General features: G+C 43.7%; 1 protein-coding gene across 5 annotated transcripts in view; it reads left to right on the top strand.

Annotated features, from left to right (window-relative positions):
• The window catches only part of ADARB2 (adenosine deaminase RNA specific B2 (inactive)), a 367,014-nt gene extending 347,603 nt beyond the window's left edge, over positions 1–19,411 (top strand). For all 5 annotated transcript variants that reach the window (XM_083466812.1, XM_083466815.1, XM_083466814.1 and 2 more), the window contains 3 exons: positions 2,833–3,014; positions 9,563–9,741; positions 16,065–19,411. In XM_083466812.1, the coding sequence (XP_083322938.1) occupies positions 2,833–3,014; positions 9,563–9,741; positions 16,065–16,241 (538 nt within the window). In that variant the 3' untranslated portion in view covers positions 16,242–19,411. The remainder of the gene's footprint in view (positions 1–2,832; positions 3,015–9,562; positions 9,742–16,064) is intronic.
• The last annotated feature ends 2,631 nt before the right edge of the window (positions 19,412–22,042 follow it).

Genomic DNA, 22,042 nt, shown 5'->3' with positions numbered 1-22,042 from the left:
CATAGACTGATTTCGTTCAGAGAAAAGCAATTAACATATGTTATTGTTGCTCTTATTTTGGTTACTTATACCCCACAAGAGCTTGTCAAAATAAAAAGTCTTCACCTAAAGTCTTCCTAAAGACCAGCAGAGAGCCCCATGGGCTTAATAGAGGACAGCATTGCACAAACAGAGCCACTACTGAAAAAGCTCCTGCTCTTAGTGGGTTAATTGTATTTGTTTATCACATTCATCCCACCTTTCCTCCAAGGAGCTCAAGGTACTGCAATGCTTCTCCTCACAACAAACCTGTGAGGTAGACTAGGCTGAGAGACAGTGACTGGCTCAAGGTCAGCCGGAGGGCTTCAAAACTGAGTGCTTGTAACTCCAATCTCAGATGTAGAAGGCTTCTGAAACAGAGCCTTGCCTGGAAATGTTCATGCACAGGAATGCTCAAAATAGAGTTCTCTAAGGTACCATCGACCCAAGATGCTTAGGGCCTTAATAGTCAACATTAATGCCTAGAAACCAAGGGCCAGATTAAGAATGGCGACAGCAGATTGGTGTCTTTTAAGATGGATCTGCCCCAACCAAATGTGAAGGGGGAGGGGTGAGTGTCACTTTCAAGAGCAAAAGGGTGAAGAATCAGAATTCTTGCACTGCCTGCAGCTTACATTGCTTTCGATTACCACCATCGCCACCCTGGTGCTTCTCAATCCATGTAGGCAAACAAGGACCCCTATTCTCCCCCGTGTAAGACTGTGTGTACACATCACATTTATTCTGGCTCCAATCCACTTCCGCCAGGTGTTTGACAACGAGTACACAGAGTAGGACCCTAACAGAGACACATGCCCGACTGGCATGTTCTCTCCCCCCTGGTCATTCGTTCGGGAGCTTCAAAAAGCTTCTTCAGCCCAAACATCACAGCAACCAATGCCAACAGACATCAGCACACTTAGGGATCTGCAGAGTTTGCGCACCTTGCGTGATAGACCTCAGTAACTCAGCATTTTGGCTAATCTACCGTATTTTTCGCTCTATAACACGCACCCGACCATAACACGCACATAGTTTTTAGAGGAGGAAAACAAGAAAAAAATATTCTAAACGAAACAGTGGATGTATGATTTTTGTGGTTCATGCTGTGGCCACAGACATGTGATCTGACGGTGAGTTTGGGGTAGCCCAATGCAAATATCCTGAGGATCCATGTGGATCCATGCTTTGTAACCATGTTTTTGCACCACTGCGGCCCCAGGCAACAGTGGGTGCATGATTTTTTTTTGTGCAAGCTGTAGCCATGGACATGCTATGTGATCTGATGGTGAATTTGCGGTGACCCAGTGCAAAAATCCTGAGGATCCATGTGGATCCGTGCTTTGTAACCACGTTTTAAGTGGGGAGGGAAGGAAAAGCACTCAAGGGACAAGGAACAGCGTGGGGTGGGTGGAGAAGGATGCTGTTAATAATGCAGAAGAGGGGTATAAGAGGAGAAGGCTCCTCTCCTCTCCCGCTTTGCTCCTTTAAAGCAAGCAGGCTCTCTGTCCCTCTCTCCTCCCCACTCAGTGGCTCTTCTCCCGCTTTGCTGTTTCAAAGCAAGCCACGGAGGAGGGAAGGAAGGGGAACCATGGATCCTCTGCTCACGACTGCAGCAGATTCCCCTCCATCCGTAGGCATTCGCTCCATAACACGCACAGACATTTCCCCTTACTTTCTAGGAGGAAAAAAGTGAGTGTTACGGCGCAAAAAATACGGTACTTTATTTACATATAAACACACACGGAGCACTGCAACATGGCTCCCTCTCTTTCTAGCATCAGACAGCAAAAAGAAAAAACAAAGGACAATAGTTCCACTTCACGGAACACAGTAACACAAACATCCTGTCTCCGTCACTTCCCACTTTGTGGAATCAAAACATACACTGTCATGTGATAGACAAAAAACCCATGACTGCAATCATGGAGCAGGAATTCTAACACACAGGATATTAGCCACAATCCATGCATATCCCACCGTTTCTTGAGAAATGTTTCTGCTTCATATGTTTCCCCTCAATCCAGCTTCCATCCAATATGAAACATCAGCTACGATTAAGCTGAGATGCATATATTTCAGTCTTCCATTTCGTGTGCACGGATGGCATCTTCACTGAATAGGAGTCCAGGGGGGTACAATTTTCAGCCCGAGAGCCACATCTCACATGGGCAACCTTTCTTGGGGCCACATGCCAGTGGTAGGCTAAATTCCAGCCATGGAAAAACCAGATGCTTCTGCGTGCACCCACAAACGTATCTTTTTGTCCTCCCTCCAGGAAAGCAAGTGAGATAATCACAGTTCAAATGTGGTTTCAGCCAGGTTAAAGAATACTGGGAGGGTGTGGAGCAGCACTGGTGTGGTTTGTGGCCTGGGGACAGTGGTGTATGGCTTTTGGAGAGTCCCCAAAGGGCAACTAGAGATAGGCCTGTTTGTTCCATATACCTCCGCTGCCAGAGGCAGTCTGCTTCTGCAAAACAACTGCTGGAAACTGCAGGAGGAGTGTGCTGTTGCCTTCAGCTCTTACTCATGCGCTTCCCATGGGCATCTGGTTGGCCAATGTGATGGCTCACTCTCCTTACGTTCTTATGGACAGGTAAGGTTCTCATTCCTGAGCTAGAGAATTCTGAATTTCTGGCCTACATCAAGGTCCATCATCTGTCACAAAAATTACAGTTGGAATCAGCTGAAGATGCCCGCTATTTCTCTCCAGGATAAAAAGGCAAATGAAAAAGGGTGCTCTCTCTCTCTCACTCTCGTATCTTATTTTATCACCTGCCGAACCCCTTTTTCACTGCCAAATTCCTCTTGCAGGTGGAACGTCCTTGGCTTACAAGGTGCTCTCCTCAGCTACTTCATCGAGCCTGTGTACCTGCATAGCATTATTGTGGGGAGCCTCTCTCACACCGGACACCTTTCACGGGTAATGAGCCATAGACTAGAAGATGTCGGTCAACTGCCAGCCTCATACCGGCGCAATCAGCTGCTCCTGAGTGGTAAGGACACCCTTGCTTGGAAGCATGAACCGCCTGCTTCCCCATTGCTGGTGCTGTTGGGCTCCTACACGGAACATAACCAAGTGTCCCTTCACAGCTTGGGAAACTTGCTTCCTTCTCACTTTCCTTTGATGCTACTGATGATTAGACATTCTACCACACTAAGAGCACAGCCCAAAAGTAGGTACTACTGCGGAGGTCCCCAACTTAGAGTCTGTGGACCCCCACAGCACCCTTAGTGCCTGCCAAGGTCCCCCTGTCCCTTCCAATTTTTTGATGTTTGGTTGGGAGGGGTCACATTTTGAGGGGAGCCCTGTTTATTTGGCCTCCGTTGGGGGGAGTTGTCTGTTTGGAAGGTGCTGAACATCACCTGGATGTTTGTTCGTTTTCTGTGAAATGGGTATTTTGTGGTGTTAACCCTGGTTTCTTAGTTTTCCAAATGTGCCCCCATATCCAAAAAAGGTTGGGGAACCCCGTTCTACCTTGTTGAATGGGTCTTACTCCCAGGAGTAAGTCTATACAGGATTGCAATACTAACTGAAATAGATTCTTCTTACCTCTCTGCCTCCATTCCTGTTGGAAGTGGCTGTCCTCCACCACAAATAATTCCTGTCCCAAGAATCTTTACTGTGATATATTTATAAGCCAGGGCAGAAGCTATGGCACCACTTTTCTTAAACTGATCAAGGGCATCGCTCCATACCCCTTAGTAATACTAGCAGGATTTCTGCTGGATCCAGTTGTCAAAGAGCAGAGGATCATATTTGGTTGTACCACAACGTAACAAAGCACATTATATAAAGAAAACTTCCACAAGTTTGAAGTCAGATGGTGATGGCTTATTCTGTGACCGAATCCTACTAGACTTCTTAAAAATGGCTTGCACCATTGAGCATGATTAAACCCATCTCTGGCTGACCTGAAAGGCCATATAGTTGGAAGCAATCATTATCCAGTACAGCAATCTTTCCTTTATACTTGGCCCTTTAGTATGTATATCACCACTCATCCAGATACTTTAAAGCCACAGCATAAGTGTTAAAACCAAACTAGAGCCTTGAGTCATAAAATTTACTTAAGAACAGATTTAAACCTATTCCCCATTCAGTGGTGTGCTAAAGCACATCAGCTGAATGAACTAAGCTAAGTACCAGGGAAGGGAATTACTGAACAAACTAGGAATCCATTTGCAAAAAGCCAGGGTGTGAAGCAAACGAAGAATCTTCATGCAGATGACCAACAGGTAAGACGTAGATTTATGGGTGGTTTCACTTGGGAGGCTAGATTATACCCCAAACTGGGCTGCCACTGAAAACTGCAACCCTGTGTTGAGTTTCCTGTTTTCACATGGCATAACATCATCATGTTGGGCATTCCCTTCTTCCTTCTCTACACACCATTGGTTGCCTCTGCCAAGGACTGGGAAACACACAACATCATGATGTCCTGGCAGCAGACCTAAACAGATCAGAGGAGTTAAACAATGAATAGTTTAATAGAACTGTGTTCCAGAGGTCTTCTCCTCTTTAGCCAACTTCTCCCTCTGTTTCTAGCCTTGTCTACAGACTAGAAGGTATTTTGGGACCTCTGTAAGACTTCCTGCTGATTGGAAGACCTCCAACTACTATTACTACTACTACTACTACTGCTACTATAATTTCCACTGTTATTTTAATTGTGAGGTGATTCGCTGTATTTAGCTTTCATAACAGACCTCTGAGGCAGTCTATTTATGGTTCCCATTTAAGAAATGAGGAACTGAGGCCTAGAGACAGTGATTGCCCAAGGCCAAAATGTATCCTCATGTCAGATTTGATATAATGAGACCATTGTACAGGTCCCAGATTCAAAGCCAATGCTTCCCTGTTGGAGTAGAATTAGAGGAAGTTACTATAGCACAGGGTTGGTGCTTTACTACAGCACTAATGCATACCGTCCAACTATTTCAGATAAAAAAATGGGACGTGCATCTTGCAGGACACGCTCTCGGGCAAGTCATGTGAGCCGCATTGCGATCTTGTCCCGCCAAAAAGTGCTTTTTGGGGGGTAAGATCGTGGCACAAGAGATCGCAGGCCCAAAAATGGCCACCACAATCTCACAGGAAAAAACAGGATTTCCCATTTTTCCCTGGGACACTTGGCGGGTATGCTAATGTTTCCAAATTCCTTGCAGCTCCTTCCACAAGTTTTCTTAGAGAAAAGACAGGGGATTAGATTCTCGCAGTCTCCATTCCTAAATCAGCAAATATTGATCCTTGGATTTTAGCTTCCACAAGTTTCTGTTACTCTTTGTTTTCCATCAGAAGTGATTCTCTATATTGACAGTAGTTATCTGGGGACAGTGTGCAATTTGCTTTTGTATTCTGCGTTCATTGTCAATGCATGTATGCAAAGCTGTTAATTTGACTGAATGCTTTGCTTTCCTCTGGTCATTAGGGCTGCTTCGTCTATGTTTGTTCTTCTACCTGTGGCTTAATTCCAGGCAGGCCTTATCGTAGCAAGTGCTATCATATTCTGGCATTCCATCTGCTAAGCTTTTGGGTGATAGCTTGACAGAGACTGGCGCATTAGTGTCAAGTCATACATTCAGATCTGCTTGCAATAGACTCAACACGGAAATATTTAAATAGCACGACAGTGTCAGCACACACATTTATATTACTATATCTCTGGTAGTTTTTGTATTTAAAAGAAAAAGGGGGGAGGAGATACAAACTGATCGGTTATCCTGGTGAAAGAATCGAAATTGCTATTAGAGTGACATAAATGTGATTAAAAGCCCTGTGTGAGATGATAACTCAATTATGTTTCCATCCAAACTCATCTGTATATACTAGTTTAGGGTACTGCCACTTAGCCAGGCAAATGGATATTACTTATGACAGCAAGCCAAGAAATGCGAAGGATCTTAAACAGCTGTCAATGAATTTTACTTGGGCATTTCCAATTGACTCTGAGGGGGGATACTTAGCCCATGTAGGGAATTACTGCAGGGTAATTTACTAAGATGAACTGGCCTAACATAATCATTGACACTTATATAACCTGCATCAGCCTTCCCTATCCTGGTACACTCTAAATATTTAGGACTGCAATTCTCATCAGCTCCCAGGTATAATCCAAAATATGCAGAGGGCACCGAGTTAGGGAAGGCTGATCCATATTGTATACTGCTTGTGACAGTGAAGTATCTGGTACTGTTTTCTGAACTGGCATGTTGGCGCATAAAAATAAATTATTAAAGAAACAAGTGATTCCCCCCCTCCCTTTTGATCCTTAAAAAAAATCCAGTTTCGCATTAAAAAATAATAATTACCTGGTTCAAAATGAATTTAATAGAAACATATGCATTAAAACCTACGCTTTGGTTTCTGAAAAAACCGAATCATGGTCATCATCTGTCAAACACACTGAGCTTTTCTGTGTAAAACAAACACACGCACACACATGCACACGGGGAGGTGGTGGGAGATGTGATTTCAGATGCTGTGTGTTATAAATGAGCCAGGGACCAGTGCAGGAGATGCCATATTGCATCTCACCAGGATTATCTACAGAGCCCATATGTGCGATCTTATACTCCCTATTATACGCCCTCCAAGTCGCTGAGCTCTGCACTGTGTTCAGCTGTCAAATGATGAACATTAATGACTTTACCAACTCAGCAGCATGGACATTTACTTCCCATTTCACGGAGGAACGCTATTTTCATGCACAGGAAACACCAGCACTTTCCTTCTCATAATAATAATAATAATAAAAGTCTCTGGATTCCTGCAGCACAATCAGACGCTTGCTTTTCTGCGACATGCACCCCACTTCATTCAGGATTGCAGGAGTCTCAGGACCAAACTAAATATTATGTGGGAAAGTTATGTCATCAAATCTCCTGATTATGTTTTTTAATTTAAAAAAAAATTGCCTAAAAGTGCCTGCAGGTGGGTTGGGTGAAATTGGATCAGGGCCATGATTCTGGGAAATGGTAGGTTTAACTTTCGCATCAACACATCCCTCATACCAGAGTTTCTAGGGTTTTTTTAAAGGTTTAAGTAGTTTTTCAATTTCATTGTTCTGTATAGGACAATGACAATAAAGATATTGTATATCGTATCGTATATACACTAGTTCCTTGATGGAAATCAAGTAAGAAGGCAGTGCTCTGTTTGCTGTACAGGGAACAGCCCTCTGTTTGAAGATGGCCTCTATCTGAAGGGCTGTTTAAAAAGGAGGAGCCCAAAGAAGGGAGAACAGCCTGAAGTTCCCCATCGATAACATCTGGGCAGCAGGGATTCATTCACAAGCGACCTGGTCACGGTCTTCCCCACTGTGCTGAGACGTACCGCATCCCTATTTAAATTATAGTAATCATGTGTAAACATGCATATGTACATTTACATCAGCATAGGCCAGTTTTACGCAGATCTGTGTCCGCTCTTTTTGGGGCCTAAGTCAACCTTCCCCCCTCCAAAAATGGCTAAGAGCAGATAAACCAAGTGCAATATAGATGCCTCCTTCCCCACACTCCTGCCCCACAACTTAGGGGCTAACAACTTTAAAGGGAAGCATACAAGTGATGCTAAGGAAAGGGAATTGGGGGGGGGAGGAGTAGAACCTCCCCAGTGCCATGGCACCGATCCAGTTCTACATTTGACAGAGGTGGTGCTGATGCTAAAAAAACCCCCAGATCTTTCCTCTAAGCCAGGCATGGCCAAACTTGGCCCTCCAGCTGTTTTGGGACTACAGTTCCCATCATCCCTGACCACTGGTCCAGTTAGCTAGGGATGATGGGAGTTGTAGTCCCAAAAAGCTGGAAGGCCAAGTTTGGCCATGCCTACTCTAAGGCCAGCTAATGAGTTTGTAGCTATCGTTACAGGTTGTCAGCTGAGCTGCCAAGCCGCTATCTCATCTGCTCTGAGTAACCTTCTTTGTGCTCCGCGACATTACCTAGTCCTAATTAGCCTGTTTTGTAGCTGCCATCTTCCAGCACTGACAAGAGCATGCTCTTTGAGCCTCCCCCTGCCGTGCAGTAGACATAGTCCTCCTGCATCATGGGATGCGATTCTCTCTCATGTACCTGTAGTACTAATGAAGTTAACAAAATTAGATGGCAGGGGATGAAGGAAGATGTGCAATTGTTTTTGTTTAGGAAGATCTACAATAATTAGGGAGCTATTCTCTTCCACTGTTCGTGATGTTCAGGAATATCTCAGATTTTAACTTTTTTTTTATTCTGTTTTTACCCTTGGAAAAGTTTTGATTTTCAGTAGTGCCCCCCCCCCAATTCTAAATATAACTTCTTCTCAAAATTGCCCAGCAAAGTACACCCCCGCCCCTCGTTTGGGGGCACTTATATCTGACTTATAGCAGATTTACATTATTTTGGAACTCACCTTCTGCATAGTAGTGACATTCTTCTGTGAAGCCATTCGGAACAGAAGTTTTAATGCTAATCTATTTCCAGGTCTCCCAAAGATAACCATGGTTAACATTGACTGGAGTCCTTCTTAACCTTAAGTCCTTTCAAATCCTGGTTAGTGTTAGCATTAGGGCAGGCAAAAGTACAAAAGTACACACAATGATGGCAGACCTATTTCTTTAAATGCACCTCTGCCTCAATCCCATATAAAGCAGAATGAGAGCTAGTGCAGTCTGAAGCAGCAAATGGGTATGTGGGCAAAAGGGATGGGCAAATCTGTCCATTTCAGTTTTTCATTTCCACATTGGTATGCAATTTTAAAAAAAAAACTCCTGAAAATTCACCAGCATTTTGTGTGGCTTTTTTTCTAAATCTACATGTATAATTTGCCTAATATGCACATTTTTGCAAAGCAATTTTCTCCAATATAATGCATTTATGCAAGCTATTCTCATGAATATATGCATTTTAATGCACGCTTTGTCCTATTATGTGCATTATTTGTACACACTGCATGGCTAGAGAACTGCACTGCAGAATTTGGAGTTCAAATTTCAAAAGCTGGCTGTGTTTCAGTTTGCATATTGTTTTAAGGTGTGAGAATTAAGTAGGTTCACCTTTAAATGCAACTGAATAAAACTTTTCCCCCATCCCTAGTGGGCAAGAGAGTCCTCTTTCCTCCACTCTCTCACTACCTTTCTCCAACAGCCCCCTTCTCATCACTTTTGTTAGAGTCAGGTTTATTTCTGCTTTGAGGGGATGGTCTGGGAGGAACAAGAAAGCAGTGTTTTATCTACTCCTGGACAGTCTTTTTTCTTTCCCTTTCTAAATCTAAGGACCGGGTGCTAAAAAAACACAGAATCTTCTATTATGTTTTAATTCATAAGCTGCTTTACCAAAAACTGTTCTGCTCAAAACACCTTGAAACACACACACACAACAACCACAACAATTATGACCTATAAGATTTGGCAGATTGGAGCCAATCCCGTCAAAATATGAGAATAGTTTATGTGGCAATGGAATTCATTTCCTAGTAAAAAAAGAAAGTTCCATTTCCTATCTTCCAGGAGGAGCAAGGTAGGGGCTATTGATCTTAATGCTTTGATGTTTTCTGCTTCCCCTTCGACAGGAGTGAGCAACGCCAAGATGCGGCAGTCAGGGAAATCACCTGGTTTCAGTGTGAATTGGATAGCGGGCACTACAGACCTCGAGCTTATTAATGCAACAACAGGAAAAAGGAACTGCGGGAGTCCTTCACGACTCTGCAAGCACCTGTTTTACACTCGATGGGCAAAGCTTTATGGAAAGGTAAGGACTCCTGCCTTGGTGAAAGCAAACCTAGGTGTCCATCACAATATAGCATTCCCAGCCATCTCCCTGGCCTCGTATCATCAGCAACACACCATTTCCTACAGCAGACTCTGTACTCGGATATCGATCATAGTCCAAAACACATGTGGTGCCCAGCAAGTGTGCGGGGCAGAGCATCTCTCTCTCTCTCTCTTTCTCTCTCTCTCTCTCTCTCTCTCTCTCTCTCTCTGTGTGTGTGTGTGTGTGTGTATGTAAGAAAAGAAAAAGAAAGAAAGAAAGAAAGAAAGAAAGAAAGAAAGAAAGAAAGAAAGAAAGAAAGTTAGTTTATATATACAGTGGTACCTCTGGTTGCAAACGGGATCCTTTCCGGAGGCCCATTCGCAACATGAGCAGAACACAACCCACGTCTGCACATGCGCGTGACATCATTTTGAGCATCTGTGCATGTGCAAGTGGCGAAACCCTTTCCGGTACTTCCAGGTCATCGCAGGATGCAACCTGAAAACGCTCAACCTGAAGCAAACGTAACATGAGGTATGACTGTACATACAAGTGGAGGATCTGACCCAGGCTAATAACCACCAACACGTGTATTTTTAAGTAGAATGCAACATTCACACTTGAAAGGCAGTAGCACCTATGAACTTAGCTTATCTGAGTGCCAAAAAAATAAAGTATTTTGGAGAAGTAATAAAAATCCAGAATATGCAATAATCTGGTGATCTGGAGGAGCCCTAACACACTTCCAGGGTTTCTGAGGCATTAAAAAACATAAGAAGGGCTCTGCTGGATCAAGTCAAAGGTTCATCTAGTCAGGTTTCTTATTTCCAGTCACAGCCAGGCAGATGCTTTTGGGAAGCCAATAAGCAGGGCATGAGGGCAACAGCCTTCTCCCATTGTTGCTCTCCAGCAATGGTACTTGGTGGTACTTTGGACTAATATCTCCTTGGTAGACCGATCCTCCTGGAACGCATTTGCCTAACTCTTTCTTTAAAGCCATGAAAACCAATGCCATAAATTAATTACACACTGGTCCTGCTATTCAAACGCTCATTATAAAACACGATAATTCACTTCTCCAACACACCACCGATTCAGATATCCAAACAGCTGGCCCTGCATGTAGTACTGTAAACAAATAAGCAGTCTTAAACACGCCTTACTTTTTGTGTTTTCCTGGTCCACGGCAGCGGTTTTGTCAGAAAACATGGTGGGTGGTGAAGACAGGGGCGTGGATCAGACAAATAAGAGCATTCTTTCCCTTCCTTGTTTGCCTTTTGCAAGGTTCCAGACGGTTTCCCCTGGCTTTTTTCACCGTTTGGGGATCAAAAGCCTGTGCTTGGGAACACGTTAGAAATTTTCCCATTGGAAATGATGGAAAATGTCAACAACAACAATAATAATTGTACCCTGCCCATCTGACTGGGTTGTCCCAGCCACTCTGGACGGCTTCCAACACATATAAAAGCATGATAAAACATCAAACATTAAAAACTTCCCTATACAAGGCTGCCTTTAGGTGTCTTCAAAAAGTTGTATAGTTACTCATCTCCTTGACATCTGCTGGAGGGGGGTAGGTGTTGTTGTACAAACACTCGCCTAACGGACTACTTCCTGAGAACGCATTGTGTTCACATAGCAGGTCCTATGTGTGCATGGTGGTTGAGGAAAGTAGTGTGTACTTTTTGCCTTCTGCCAATCAATTTCCTGAAATGATGTAAGCCCTTGAAGATCTGCACTGGCAATAAGAGAGTGTGTGTTCCAAGTAGACATGCTCAAGGGCAAAATACAATTTGCAAATATTGTGCCCGATTTGAATAGGATACAGTTATTGGTGACATCAGAGAAAAGCGAAGTGGCAAATAATTCACCCCATTCACCTTTGACATTAAAAGTATTTCTATCCTGCTTCATAATTAAACCATCTCTAAGCAATATACAAAAATACATAAAACACAGTATTTTATGCTGTGGCATAAAAAGAGAGATACAATATAAAAACTAGTAAAACACTATTATTAAAAAAAAACAGATCAAAACAGGAATTCAGTAATAACCACATCTATTCTTATGGGTCAGGAGGGAAATCTAAGAAAAGAGATACGGCTTTACAAGAAGTTTGGATCAAGTTTGCTTCATTTATGGCAGAGGGAAAGGGCATTCTGTAGTGCTGTTGCAATGGTGGAAAATGCCCCTTTGTACACAGGCTCATATTCCAGAGTAGTGGGAGCAGAATCCCACAGAAAATGCTAATTCACTCGCCGGATTGAACTTTCCCCAGGTCTATGGCTCCCCCAAGACTTCTGATTCCTTTCCCAAAACATCAAATTCTCTCACTCTTGGCTTGGTTGCGCTACGTCTTTTGGCAGGTCAGGAAGGAGGCGATTGATTTAATCCTCCTGCAAAACAAAAAGTTCTTTCTCTCTGGGCGCCCAGGTGCGCTCGGGGTGATTATTGGACTGAGGATGTGTGTCTTTGTCTCTTAAGACGGTTTCTGGCAGGCAAACTCAGGGGTGGTGAGCATTTCAGAACATTCAGATGCCATTCTCCCGCTCAACAAGACAGCCTCTCAGCTGTGGGCAAATCCCAGATGCTCGGTTACTGCCCTCTCTTAGGCATGTTTCACAGTATCTCTTATTATAACAGATTGGAAGGAAGGGAGCCGGTTTTTCCTTGCGTTTTCTCTCAAACTGGCCTGCCTGAAGCCTTGAATGACTCATAGAGTCTTTCCTTTTTTTCCTTACTTTTCAGAGCTTGTGTGGAAGGCTATTTATTTGTTTTTTTAAAAAAAATTATCACCTCCAACTATAAAACCATATAAACATTTTAAAAAGAGAGAGAGAGAGTAGAATACATTAATAACTGTTTTAGGCTGTGCACATGCTAATCTGTTACAAAAAGGTAGTTTTTCTCAATCCAGAACAGTTCATGTTCATCCTCAACATGCTGCTTTCAGTCTAGATTGAGTCTAGATCCTGCTGCCCTCAAGGGTGAGTGTGGTTAGTTTGATTTGCATTTGAAAACCCTCCCCTTGACTAGGGAATCCTCCTCCTCCTCCCAGCCCATACCTCAGGTGAATGAAGAAAGAAATGGTGATCATGGTATACACTCAACTACAAAGTCCACCAACCTGAGTGACCTTAAAGGAGAATTAGACAAATATTGGAGGGTAGGGCTATCAGTGGCTATTGGCCATGACAGCTATATTCTCCTTCCACTGTCAGAGGCATTATGCCTCTGAAAACCAGCGGCTGAGAATCACAGGCAGGGAGAGCTGCACTCGGGTCATTCCTGTGGGCTACCCTTAAGCATCTGGCTGGCTGTGCTTAGAGCAGAATGCTGGATTAGATGAGCCTTTGGCCTGACCCAACAGTTCTCCTCTTCTGTTCTTATTGCTCATGGTGTGAGTGGGGCCTGCACACAGACAGCGTTGACTGCTGGAAGGGCTTTTGAGCAGCAGGAGCTATGCCCACAGCAGCCAACTCCTGCGCAGACACATAATTCATTGGATCAGAATCAGAAGTTCGGCCTTTAAGACTCAATTTTGGTATTCAAAGAAATGTTTCAGTCTCCACGGTTGTCCCGCTAAATGTTGGGATTTCAGATATAGAATCATAGAATCATAGAGTTGGAAGAGACCACAAGGGCCATCGAGTCCAACCCCCTGCCAAGTAGGAAACACCATCAGAGCACTTCTGACATATGGTTGTCAAGCCTCTGCTTAAAGACCTCCAAAGGAGGAGACTCCACCACACTCCTTGGCAGCAAATTCCACTGTCGAACAGCTCTTACTGTCACGAAGTTCTTCCTAATGTTTAGGTGGAATCTTCTTTCTTGTAGTTTGGATCCATTGCTCCGTGTCCGCTTCTCTGGAGCAGCAGAAAACAACCTTTCTCCCTCCTCTATATGACATCCTTTTATATATTTGAAAACACAAAAGGCAAATGCAAAACAGATACAAAATACAAAAGCACAAAAATACATATATATTTGAACATGGCTATCATATCACCCCTTAACCTCCTCTTCTCCAGGCTAAACATGCCCAGCTCCCTTAGCCGTTCCTCATAAGGCATCGTTTCCAGGCCTTTGACCATTTTGGTTGCCCTCCTCTGGACACGTTCCAGTTTGTCAGTGTCCTTCTTGAACTGTGGTGCCCAGAACTGGACACAGTACTCCAGGTGAGGTCTGACCAGAGCAGAATACAGTGGCACTATTACTTCCCTTGATCTAGATGCTATACTCCTATTGATGCAGCCCAGAATTGCATTGGCTTTTTTAGCTGCCGCGTCACACTGTTGGCTCATGTCAAGTATATCTCATGACAAGTATATCACTGTATATCTCATGTCAAGATATAGCCAAAGGGAGCTGACAAGACATTATAGGAATGTCAGGTTTATGAATCTGGGCTGCAGGGTTTGAATCTGTATTTCCCCCCAAAGACAGTAGGGGCTGAGGCCTATGCATGAGCCCCAGGGCTTTGGGAAATGGTTGGCTCTTAAATGCATAGTCAAAGTTCATATTGTGGGGACTTCTGCTCCAGTGAATATTAGCCTAGGACAGTGTTTCCCAAACGTTTTTGGGCAACGGCACACCTGTTTACCGGAAAAAAATCTCGCGGCACACCACCATTAAAGCCCCGCCCCCGTGACGTCATTCGGGGAGCCGGCGGCCCGGGCCTGAGCTGGAAGGAGAGGCGGTGCTTTTCGGCACAAGGCAATCGGCCTGGAATTGTTTCCCGTGCGCTGCGAAAGGGAACAGCTGCGGTCGCGCGAACCCTCCGGCGCTGGGAGGGGAAAGGGCGGAGTCGCAGAGCACCAGCTGGCCGAGCGGTTGCGCGCAGCGTTGCGCTTTTGGAGAGCGTGCGGCTGCTGCTAGGGGATCCGGGGACGTGAGCAGGCCTGGCCCGACCCGGGTTGAAGGAGGACAAGCCGGCAGCGCGCCAAGTGAGTTCGGTTGCGCGCGACGGCCCCCGCTCCCCCCACCCCCGCCGGATCCTCGCCGCCGCCGCCTCTCGCCCGCCTCCCTCCCACGGCACACCAGCCGATGTCTCACGGCACAGTAGTGTGCCGCGGAACACCGGTTGGGAAACACTGGCCTAGGATATGATCTGGGAGTTGTAAAGGTAAAGGGACCCCTGACCATTAGATCCAGTCGTGGCCGACTCTGGGGTTGCGGCGCTCATCTTGCTTTATTGGCCAAGGGAGCTGGCGTCCAGCTTCCGGGTCATGTGGCCAGCATGACTAAGCCGCTTCTGGCGAACCAGAGCAGCGCACAGAAACACTGTTTACCTTCCCGGCGGAGTGGTACCTATTTATCTACTTGCACTCTGACGTGCTTTCGAACTGCTAGGTTGGCAGGAGCAGGGACTGAGCAATGGGAGCTCACCCCGTAGCGGGGATTCGAACGCTGACCTTCTGATCGGCAAGTCCTAGGCTCTGTGGTTTAACCCACAGTGCCACCCGCGTCCCAACTTTGGGAGTTATACATAATATTAAAAAGCGGTAATACACCTTTCTTCAAATCTGGGTGAAACATTTTGACTTGAATCATATTTGTTGGGGTCGGGGAGGATGAATAGCACCAAATAAATCCACAAGATTCTCCATTTTGCTCTCCTTTCAAAATCCCAAACAAAATTTTTGGGATATATGCACACTAACAGGAAGAGTTTGGCCACCAAAATCCCCTGGTCCCTTCCCAGAAGCTAAGGGAGACCCATTCAGAAGGAACACAACAATGCACAGTGGGCGGGGTTGCATTCTTTTTACTTTTTAGGGAAGCTTTTAATGTTTGATGTATCACAGTATTTTAATATTCTTTTGGAAGCCGCCCAGAGTGGCTGGGGAAGCCCAGCCAGATGGGTGGGGTATAAATAAATTATTATTATTATTATTATTATTATTATTATTATTATTATTACTTTATTTAGTAAGACCTTCCACCCCAAAAAAAGAAAGCAAAAAAACCAAACCCCTGGTATAGTTTATAGTCTCTGCACTACAGTTCACACTTCCAAGTGGTGTATAAACTATGTTTTTGATCTCCAAAATCCTGCTTCTCACTCAGGACAGTGTTTTTTGTAGGTTGTTGGCACTAAGCCTGCATGACGGAGTCAATATCATGTCCAGTTTTTGGTTCTCAACCCTTTCCATTGTTACTTGAAACCAACACGTAAAATCTTAAGCAGAATTTGTTTGTAGCTTACAGAACCATTTTGTACAGCTGCTGTTCATTCATTTGCATTTTGGGTTGTTTTGGATTCCCCCCCCCCCACTTTCCACCCCCACCCCCACCCTACCCCATCTCTCTTACAGCTGAGCACACAGATATTAAGCCATGGAGATCTGCCCTCTGTGTACAGCGAGGCCAAACTGCTGGCGCACACATACCAGTCTGTCAAGCAGCAGCTGTTTAAAGCATTTCAGAAAGCCGGTCTGGGCACCTGGGTGAAAAAGCCCCCGGAGCAAGATCAGTTCCCGCTAACTGTGTGAATCATTTGGCACTTCTGTGCCGTGACCCCATCAAGCTGACTGAAGATGGAGAGAAGGGCAGGAGAGGACCGCAGGAGCTGGCTGCGTGACGGATGCTGTCCCAGACGTACCTCCGGTAGAAGCATCTCAATTTGGAAATCCTAACAATGCATTAAGTATAAGATTATGTTCTGATTAATGCACTGAACTTGACTTTAGGAAACTGCTTTTGCATACCCTTCTTCCCTCCTCAAGGATGTACAAAGCCCAGGTTACAAAAATGACCTTCACTGTTTGTTCCTTGTTTTGTAGCACATTACAGATCACTGTAATTATCCAACTGGCACCTGCATTTCGGGCAACAGCAGGTCCCGCTTCTAGCTAAAACAAAAAAAGAAAAACCCTGCCGTGTTCCCCTTCATCGTTAGTGCAATAATTAACATTGGAGAATGAGAGGTTTTTCTAGGTAGCAAACACATGCAGGTAACTTTTAGAATCAGGACGCCACAGAAGGTCACCGTTTGCACTGAAACACAAGAGGAAAGCCCTCTCTCTGTGTTTGTGTGTGTGTGAGTGAGTGTGTGTGTGTATTTGTGTCTAAAGGGTTGGGATAATTCAAACAGATAAAAATACAACAAATATTATGCCCCTGCATCTATGAACATAGGCTCGAAAGTGTGATCAGTGTCCACTAACATCTTAAAACCCAGCAGAGATGAGCAGAGTCATCTGTTATCAGGGAAAGGGGCTTCTGCTGGCCTGAACAGCAGCTCTGATCACCTTTCCAAGACGCAGAATAAAGTATGCCAAAAACAAGCAAACAAGCCTAGCAGTCCCTTTCTGCTGGATGAAACTGTAGCATCTGCACAGACACAATTTCATGGAGGACAACATCCTGTGAACCAAACTCTCAGAAACATCCATAGCTCCCCAGTTCCCATAATTGTGCTGGCTGAAAAAAGAGACACCAGTGGTTCTTTCTCCATGTGAATACAGACCAAGTGCGTCACATGAAGTTATTTTGTGCCATGTGAAATAGTCGCATAAGTCAGGACACACTCTTTTCTGTAAATGTGCAAACTGGTCCCTAATTTGCCGGTACAGCAGTCCTCTGATACATGAGAAATGTTATTTAGGATGCCCAAAGAGAAACATTATAGAAAATCTAAGCAACTCCAGAATTAACCTCTACCCCAATTGTAGTTTTGTTTTTGGGTTTTGTTTTGTTTGTTTTTTTGTCTTTGCAAATGACAGGATTTGCGGGTATACCACCACTGTTTTGTTTTTAACCTTGTGGTTTTCATGAAATGTGTATATATTTAACAAGCTGCTACTTATCTGTGACCTGTCTTAGTGTCCTTTCTTAGAGCTATCCAATACTTCTCAAACACAAGCACATAGCTCATTCTCACTGCCCTCCCCCACTGAATTTCCTTTATGCTATACTTTCTTCCTTTTCGCCGGTAAAACTAGCCATATTCAGTAAATACATTAATGCATCGATGCCCAGGCAATAGTAATAGCTACACTATTTTGATGAAATTTTTATTTTTTAGATTATAAATTACAAGATGTATCTATAGTGTCTTGTACAAATGATATGATTGTGATAAACTAGAATTTTTAAAGATTAAAAATAAAAAGAACTCTTCCCCTTACAGAAATGTTTTCAAAAAAAATAATACATTCCATATTAACTACCAAAAAAAATTCCTTAGAGTAGAAATAGTAGAAGATCTGAATTGCTTTAATGAGTTAGGAATGGATACTAATGATATTTTAGGATAGAAAGTGCTCCATTTCTAAAATAAGATGTAACGGGCCTTAAGCCTTTCAAAAAGTCGTTAATTTGGTCTGGAAAGCATTTTGCCCTTAATACCAGATTTGTGAGGTGCAGTAGGGAAAGAGAGATTTGGGTCAGAATCCAGAGAAACTGGTTACCTGGGTCTTTCCCCCCTTTTTTTGACAATGGGGACAACATTTGCCCACCTCCAGTTTGCGGGGGCCTTGTCTGTTTTCCTAGAATTCTCAAAGATTATAGACGGAGACTATGGAATGAATGGAATTTCTCCAATGACCTGTGTCCTATGCAGCCTGACTTTATGCATGTTTGCTAGGAAGTAAACCCCATTGACCAGTGGTACTTTACTCCAAAGTGAGTGTGTGGAGGATTGCAGCCTGAACCCCACTGAATTGTAATAGGACTTTAGCGTCATTGAGGGCCTGTACATATTTGGGGAAATCACATGGTTAGGAAAGCATGTGGCTACCACATGTTTGAACGCTCCCACTCATCTTGCACATCCAAACCATACTAATTTTCTATGCAGGGAGATTAAAAAGCAAATGGGAAAAAGCAGAGCTGGGACCAGGTTTCCGGGAGCTCCTGGAAACAGCATTATTCCCCCTTCTCTTTCCTCATCAAACGGCACACCTCTCGACTCTTGACAATAATCCCCTATTGTGAAAGAAAAACAATACAAAATACTGGATTTTTGAAATTCCCAGGCAGAAATTAACCTATCTTCTATCTCTGAACTTCAAAGGATTTATGATGCTTTGCCATTCTAATGCTATGTGGATCTTGTGAATAGTCTCTCATAGCCTGGGATGCCACATGTTCAACACAGTGCACTAGCCACTGAGAAATAAATGTCAATCGTGCCTGTTTTGTTCTTTCATCCACTTTAGTTTTCACACACACAAAGTGTGTGTAAGGTGTAGAGCCCATCTTTTCCTGACATTTAAAGAGAACATCTGGGGGGTGGGGAGGGAGTTTATTTGAAGTCCTAGCATATTACATTTCTCCATCAAGGTTTTCTGCTCAGAACGTGCCCATCTGTGCTGAGATATGAGCAGGCACTCAAGTCTTGACCTTACAAGGCCGTAATAACTCTGTGGCACTGTTCTATCAAAGCAGCAGGTCAAACCAAGAACAGGAAAAAAGATTAAAGGATTCTCTCTGCTATTTTTTTTTTTTTTAAGCATGAAATTCAATTTCTCCCAAAAAAAAAGACATTCACAATACAATAATTTGGCTCCAGCTCACCTATTAAGCAAGGGTACTTAAGTGTAGAAAAATGGCACAGTGAAGAAACTTTCATCACAGGGCTCACATGCTGATGGAATGAAAAGTTTCACATAAACACAAACACAGTGGGACGCACTGACCTGCCTCAGTCCATCAAAAACCCTCATAAAATTTTCAGAAAAGTTAAGTCACCACTGATGTGTAGTGCAGAATAAACATTCATCGAAGGAAAAGATTTGATGCTGTTATTACTGTTACATGTATGCCCATTCCTTTCCTCCAAAGAGACCAAGGTTCAGCATACATGGTTTTTCCTCTCCTCCTTTTGTTCTCACAACAACCCTGTGTGGTAGTTAGGCAGAGAGCTAGGCCCAAGGTCACCCAGTGAGTTTCATGACTGAGAGGGGATTTGACTCCTGATAACACCAGCTCTCTTAGAATCATAGAATCATAGAGTTGGAAGAGACCACAAGGGCCATCGAGTCCAACCCCCTGCCAAGCAGGAAACACCATCAGAGCACTCCTGACATATGATTGTCAAGCCTCTGCTTAAAGACCTCCAAAGTAGGAGACTCCACCACACTCCTGGGCAGCAAATTCCACTGTCGAACAGCTCTTACTGTCAGGAAGTTCTTCCTAATGTTTAGGTGGAATCTTCTTTCTTGTAGTTTGGATCCATTGCTCCGTGTCCGCTTCTCTGGAGCAGCAGAAAACAACCTTTCTCCCTCCTCTATGTGACATCCTTTTATATATTTGAACATGACTATCATATCACCCCTTAACCTCCTCTTCTCCAGGATAAACATGCCCAGCTCCCTTAGCCGTTCCTCATAAGGCATTGTTTAGTATGATAAACATGGAGCCTGGGGTGTAAGGTTCAAACAGGGGCCTTTTAAAGAACAGCCTGTATGCCAAACAGGATTGATATACTGCTTAATCACCCAAATCTCTTTGCATAACATATACATTAAAAATATAGATAAAATCGTTTTAGTCGCGACATGTCACTGTAAGGCATTACAAATAGACAACTTCCCAAATTAAAGAGATAAACATTAGACCTTCCAAGCAACAATTGTGGTGAGGAGAAAGAACAAATATACAAAAAAGAAGGGAAAATCCTTCAGATTTGAACACTAAGCAAAGCAGAGAGTAAAGGAAAAATAGAACAGTGTCATTAAGACATACAAAGGGAGATTTCATTGCACTCTCTTATGCCTTAACAGATCATTGTAACAAAGGGAAGCAGGGAGAGAAAATAAAATATAAAGGGCTGTTTTTTCCCCTAAAAGGATTTTCCAGCAAGAAGAAAGATCTGAAGTGATTTACCTCCCCCTCTTTATAAAGAACCCAAAGCTATTCCCCACACAGGCCAGCATATTGAAGGGCATTATAGATGTACTTAGTAGGTAGTGCAAAATAATTAAATATAAAGAAGCTGGAAATCTGCACATGCTTGAGCGCATACATGACAGTCCCATGACTGGCACAGCACAGCAAACAAAGCAGAATTCTAAACCCACTTCCTTTCCTTGCCCTTACCTTTGTAGAAGCTGGCTTTCATCCAGCACCTCATCCATACAATAGGACTTTCTGTTATAATGTGAATTTTGGTGAGTGCAAAGGGAACTATATCATATGAGGCCTGAAGAAAATCAGAGCTCTCAAATGTTTATCTGGCTCCAGCAAACATCTGTGAAAAGTAGAGGTTTGAAACAGCCTCTGGATTTCTGCAGCACAACCCCTTGCCCCAATTGGCCACCTACAAAAATGCCCCATATAATATGCCCTGAAAAATATTTGTGGTGTTTTCCGAGTTTACTCACCCTTTGTGTTAATCTCCCACCCACCCACTCCTGGGATCTTCTCTGGGCAGAACAGCCCAATACTGCAGAAATAAGCAAATTGCCAAACCGTCTCTTGTCGTTGAAGGCAAGGCAAAAGAAACAAACAATAAATGTGGCAAAATTCTGTGGGCTATGTTTGATAACTCCATTGAAAGCCCCGGAGGATTCTTTTTGTTTGACTCCACGGCCCCCCAAGTTCGATTCCCCCGTGTGATGCTCTGTTGACGCATTCTGACAAAACCCATCACTCAGCACCCCCTCTGCATTTCCTGAAGCAAGGGAGAATGACTCGTGAGGATATTCTAAAGGGAAGACAGTGTACATATGCGAGCATGAGTGAATGGCAATACTGTACGAATGGATGTACATTTGTAAGATTTGTACAAACAGAATTAAATCTGAATTTACAGATGTGAATTTGCTGCTAAGTTCTGTAAATTGCACTTCAGTGATACCTGATAAGTGAATGTTTCTGTTATAAGTGAATAAAACGCCGAGGAAAAGAAATGCTCTCTCTCTCTCGTTGATCTTTCTTCATTCTGCCCAAAAACTAAGAGGATTTTACCGCACTAGCAACATCCCTGCCGTGTTTGAAAGACAGATGATCCCGGTCATACACAAACTCAGCTTGGTGCCACCACACCCCACCAAAAAAAGACACACACACACACAGGCCAAGCAGCGTGGAACAAAACCCCAGACAAGACGCAACATTCTGCTGCTACTTGATCATTCGTTCCAAGTGGCACCAGCTGAACAGTTGCAAGTGGGCACCATGCCCTGCAGAACTCACTTCGATTTCTTGTGCAGGTCATCTTATCTTTTTAATAATATTTGTATCACTGAGGGACTCCTGTGGCATTTCACAATGATGTCATTTCCAAGTTCAAACTGATGACAACCAGGGTGGGAACCAAGGTTCATGGCAAAATTCAAAAACTTCT

This window comes from Podarcis liolepis (genome assembly GCF_965112155.1).
Source record: "Podarcis liolepis genome assembly, chromosome: 12".
Taxonomy (NCBI): domain Eukaryota; kingdom Metazoa; phylum Chordata; class Lepidosauria; order Squamata; family Lacertidae; genus Podarcis; species Podarcis liolepis.
The sequence above is the reverse complement of the archived record's forward strand: the minus strand, read 5'-3'. Positions and strand labels throughout refer to the sequence as shown.